Source organism: Triticum urartu, chromosome 7A, assembly GCF_056163025.1.
Source record: "Triticum urartu cultivar PI428250 chromosome 7A, HENAU_Tu73, whole genome shotgun sequence".
Lineage (NCBI taxonomy): Eukaryota > Viridiplantae > Streptophyta > Magnoliopsida > Poales > Poaceae > Triticum > Triticum urartu.
The window spans coordinates 335,512,369-335,517,171 of record NC_141879.1 but is presented as its reverse complement, the minus strand read 5'-3'; the positions used below and the strand labels follow the sequence as shown (position 1 = coordinate 335,517,171).

The 4,803-nt window shown below is 52.3% G+C and overlaps 1 protein-coding gene across 1 annotated transcript; it reads right to left on the bottom strand.

The window, feature by feature from the left end:
• Window positions 1–1,244: 1,244 nt before the first annotated feature.
• LOC147959532 (uncharacterized) lies at window positions 1,245–1,733 on the bottom strand. Its single transcript, XM_087532704.1, has one exon. The coding sequence runs from the start codon at window positions 1,731–1,733 to the stop codon at window positions 1,245–1,247; it is 489 nt and encodes a 162-aa protein (XP_087388830.1).
• Window positions 1,734–4,803: the final 3,070 nt, after the last annotated feature.

Sequence of the window (4,803 nt, the reverse complement as noted above, 5' to 3'; positions counted from 1 at the left end):
TACGCTACCAAGGCCGCACTAACCACTTGGTTGGTTGCCGCTAAGTATAGCAGCAACGACTCTTGTGGCTTGGGAGCAACCAAGGTGTGCACAGAGGACAAGTAGGCCTTACTCTTGCAAAGCCACATCTGCCTCTGGGGCCCATTTCATGGGCCCTGCCTTCTTCAAAGTTTTGAAGAATGGTAGGGCGCGCTTGGCAGACATGGAAATGAATCTACTTAGCGCAGCAACGCACCCTGTCAGACACCTTACATCCTTGACTGTCCTTCATGCTTGGTGCTTGGATCTACTCGATAGCTTCAATCTTGTCGGAGTTGGCTTTGATCCCCCGATGGGACACAAAGAACCCAAGCAGCTTGCCGGAGGGAACGCCAAACACACACTTCTTTGGGTTGAGCTTCAAGTTGATCTTGCACAGATTAGCAAATGTCTCCTCCAAATCCTGAGTAAGGGTGGCTCTATCCTTGGTCTTGACCACAATATCATCCATATAAGCTTCGATGTTTCTGTGCAGCCGTGGCTCGAAACCATTCTGGACTGCCCTTGCAAAAGTGGACCCGACACTCTTTAATCCGAACGGCATGCAGACAAAATAGTATGTACCATGTGGAGTGATGAACGATGTCTTCTCTTCATCTTCCTTGGACATGAAGATTTTGTGGTACCCAGAATATGCGTCCAGAAAGGAGAGAAAATCACAGCCTCAAGTGGAGTCCACAATCTCATCGATACGCGGCAAGGGGAACGGGTCCTTCGAGCAAGCTTTGTTCAGATATGTGAAATCTATGCGAAGCCTTCACTTCCCGTTAGCCTTCCGGACTACCACTAGATTTGCCAACCACGTGGGGTGTAGCACTCCTCTGACCAAACCAACTGCTTCAAGTTTCTTGATCTCTTCCGCAATAAACTGCTGCCTCTGCAAGGCCTGCTTCCGCACTTTTTGCTTGACGGGTGGGGCGTGTGGGCAGACATCAAGGTGGTGTTCGATTACCTCCCTGGGAACACCGGGGATATCAGATGGTTGCCAAGCAAACACATCGATATTCGCCCCACAGGAAGGCAATGAGCATGCTTTCCTATTTGTCATCGAGGGTGGCGCTGATAGTGAAAGTACCATCAACGGAAGCCAGCCCTGCCAGGACCTTCTTCACTTGAGGCGAAGCGACCTTGGATTTCTTGCTTTTGGAACTCTCTGGCAAGTCATCAATAGGCGCAGCGCACTCCGAAGAGGCATGTTTCTTGAACTACTTGCTAGTGTCCCTGCTACCCTTCTTCTTTCCTCTGCCCTCCTTGGCGGGAACTGCTGTTGCCGCTGCCTCTGTCGCGACTGCGTCCCGGTACACCTTGTCCATGCAAATGATAACATCCTTCTCGTCTGATGGGATGGTAATGAATCCCACATGCTCGAGAATCTTCAAGGTGTTGTAGGCATAGTGGGATGTCGCTATGAATTTAGCTAGGGCTGGGCATCCAAGGATCCCATTGTACGGCAGGGGGAGGTCGACTACATCAAACACAATCTTCTCGGTTTGGTAGTTCAGTTCTCCCCCAAACATTACCGGCAGCGTGTTCTTTCCCTTAGGATGGATCCTGCCAGGATTAACTCCTTGAAACATGCCGGTAACCTTTAACTCTTCCTCCACTATCTGAAGTTTACTGATAACTGCCGGGGAGATCAGATTCAACCCAGCCCCACCGTCCACCAACATTTTTGTGACCTTGAGGTTGCGCATTGTTGGGGAGACCAACAATGGCAAACATCCTACCGTAGTGGTACGATTAGGATGATCCTGTTCGTCAAAGATGATGGGCGTGCGTGACCATTTATTTGAGTGGTTTTCGGGCCCCTAGTCAATGCATAGGGCATTAGTGGCCTTCTGAAACTCGTGCTCACTTATTTCCTCTACATCCCCTCCATCACTCTCATCATCACAGGCTTCCTTCTCTCGACCTCTGGCGGGCTTTCCTTTGCTCCTGAGGGGTTTGCCGAGGCGATTTACTTCACCGCCTCGGGCCTTACCGCCAGCAACATTCTGACCCTTTTCCTTGTCACTTTTCTCATACTCTGCTCTTTGTCTCTTGACGAGCTGCTCAACCTGATAGCACTCTTGAAGGTCGTGGCATTTGGTCCGATGAATCTTGCAATACGACCCATCACCTTTCCCAGCCTTCTTGGAAGCTATGGCCTCCTAATAGTTAGTGCTCACGGTAGCTTCCTTGCCGGGGACCTCAGCCTTAGCCTTCTTGCCGGTACTAAGTGCACCCGATCCTTCAACAGCCATCACTGCCTTATCCTTCTGCTTCTTATTGCGCTTCTTGCTCTTCTTCTGACTGGTAGATTCATCATCGTCCTCTGAATCGATGTTCGTGCACTTTTCTTCACTGGTCAGCTTCCCCCTCCTCCATTTGAGCACACTTATCCACCAAGGCATAAAGCTCCTTCACAGTCTTGGGAAACCGCACGTTCATCTTGGAACAGATCCGGCGGTTGCGCACATTGGACTGGAAGGCAGCTATCACAACTACCGGATGGATATTTGGGATGTTCCTATGGACCTTGCTCAATCTTTGTAAATACTTACGGAGGGTCTCTCCTTCCTTCTGTTGGAGAAGCTGCATGTCGCTGGGTCCGCCTGGCTCTTGATGGCTGTCGGTGAAAGCGCTAATGAACTCATGGCATAGGTCGGCCCATGATGAAATGGCGTTCTCCGGTAGGTGCATCAACCAAGACCTCACATTGGACTTGAGGGCCAAAGGGAAGTAGTTGGGAAACACCTTCTCATCTCTTCCCCGGCAGCCTGAACAACAATTGTGTAGATGCTCAGAAACTCAGCTGGGTTCAGCCTCCCATCGTACTTCTTGGGTATCTCTGGCTTGAACGTGCGAATGGACGGCCAATGGACTCACCGCAACTCATGAGTAAAGGCAGGGACCCCAACCTCGAAAGGTAGGCACTCGCCAATACCGAGCACCGGCTCATCGACATCGGGCCATCACGCCCATCGGTCCCATAGTGGTCATCGTAGTGTCGCTCGACGGCGACGCGTGCGTCTCCCCTTCGCCTATCCTCCAGGGTTCGCCGTCGGCCTGGATGGGCTCGAGGATCAGAAGAGGCCATCGAGATGTCATCAAGTTCTTGATTCTACTATGCTCGCGCTGGCTGACTGCACCGTGGGGGTGGCCCCTTCCATACGGCCAATAGCACGAGCCGTTGTTGTCACTTGGGGAGGCCGTGGCGGGCTAGCTCGATGCGAGCCCCTAGCCTTGGCGAAACCAAGCAGACTTTGGATGGTGGCACACCATTCGTCCATCCGCTCGACCGCTGGCGGAACCTTCAGTAGCAGTTGAGCCCGCACCATGGCTTCCGTGGCTGTGCTTGGCATGAGTGATGATGAAGTAGATCGCACCGTCACTCGGCTCCTGACGGTGCCAGCGGCGGCGGCACCCCGCCCCCGCTATTGCGGAGCAGCCACCTTGATGGCAGGGTGGTGCCGCGAGGGCTCTCGAGGGCCAGCGGCTCCGTCAGGCAAAGTGACTTGGTCGACCCATCCCGGGGGAGGCACACGCGCTACGGTCGCTCCCGTGGTGGGGGCGGTCGAAGGGCGGCAATTTGCCCCGTAACGAGCGCCATTGCTATGGCTGTGCCCGTCGGTGAAAGGAGGGGGCGTGGACGGAGTAACCCCCTCACCCATACCTTGTGGAGCGTGGCCATCAAGGTGCTACCGATGTTGTTCTCCTCCGATGCTTCCTACTCCTGTGTTGGCCACGGGGGAAGTGGTGACGGTGCCGCCTGCTCCGACCACATCCCTAGCAGCGTTCACGTCCTTGCGTGCCTCCGCGTCCCTCACAGCATCAGAGGTCGCGAGCGGTGGAGCCTTCGAGGTGGATGGATGAGCCAAAGCACCGGATTTCTTCTTGGGCGCCATGGTCGATGGCGTCGTCGAAGGTGAAGATGGTGATAAAGATGACGTGCTGCACACGCCTTTAGGTTCGCGTAAGTGATCCCCCTACCTAGCGCGCCAAAGATGTCGCGGGAAACCACAACCACCTATTGGACCAGAGGGCCCCTTGCTGGTTCGGCAGGGGGACGCCGCGTTGCACAAAGAGCAGACAAGCGTGGGGCAGCACTGCATAGATCATGTAGGCAATTTTACCCATGTTCAGGCCACCGTGAGGCATAAAACCCTACTCCTGCTTTGGTTGATTGATGGTGGAAGAGTGGTCACTACTTGGGAAAACCTTATACACAGAATCTTACCAGCAACATTGTTTAAAAACAGACGCTACTGCTAATTAGCAGTAGCGCACTTCAGTCGACCGCGCTACTAATAGCCCACAGTATCGCGCTAGTCAAAAAGAGCACTACTACTATAATTGCAAGGGTGTTGCCTCCAGGCTCGGTATAGTAGTAGCGCCCTTCTCAGGGCCGCGCTACTACTAAAGTACTTAGTATCAACGCATTTCTCCAACACTCGCTGCTGCTCAGTATCGTCCCCTCTTGTAACTAATTAAGTTTAGTCCCATACTACTAAGCGAACATGGTGTTTACCACCTTAAATATGTTACTTCTCAAACTATCACGAGCACTTGGTCTTCATTGAATTGTATGTGTAGGATTTGTGGCTGTAATACGAATCTTCACATGTGCCTATACAGGTACAATGAGGATTCATGTTGACTATTTAGATTCTACACAAAAAGATCAATGATGACAAATGTATATTTTTGATGTTTTTACATGAGTAGCCTTATCCATAGCGTTTTTTCAGGACAAATCACTACAGATATTTCGCTTCGCATTAG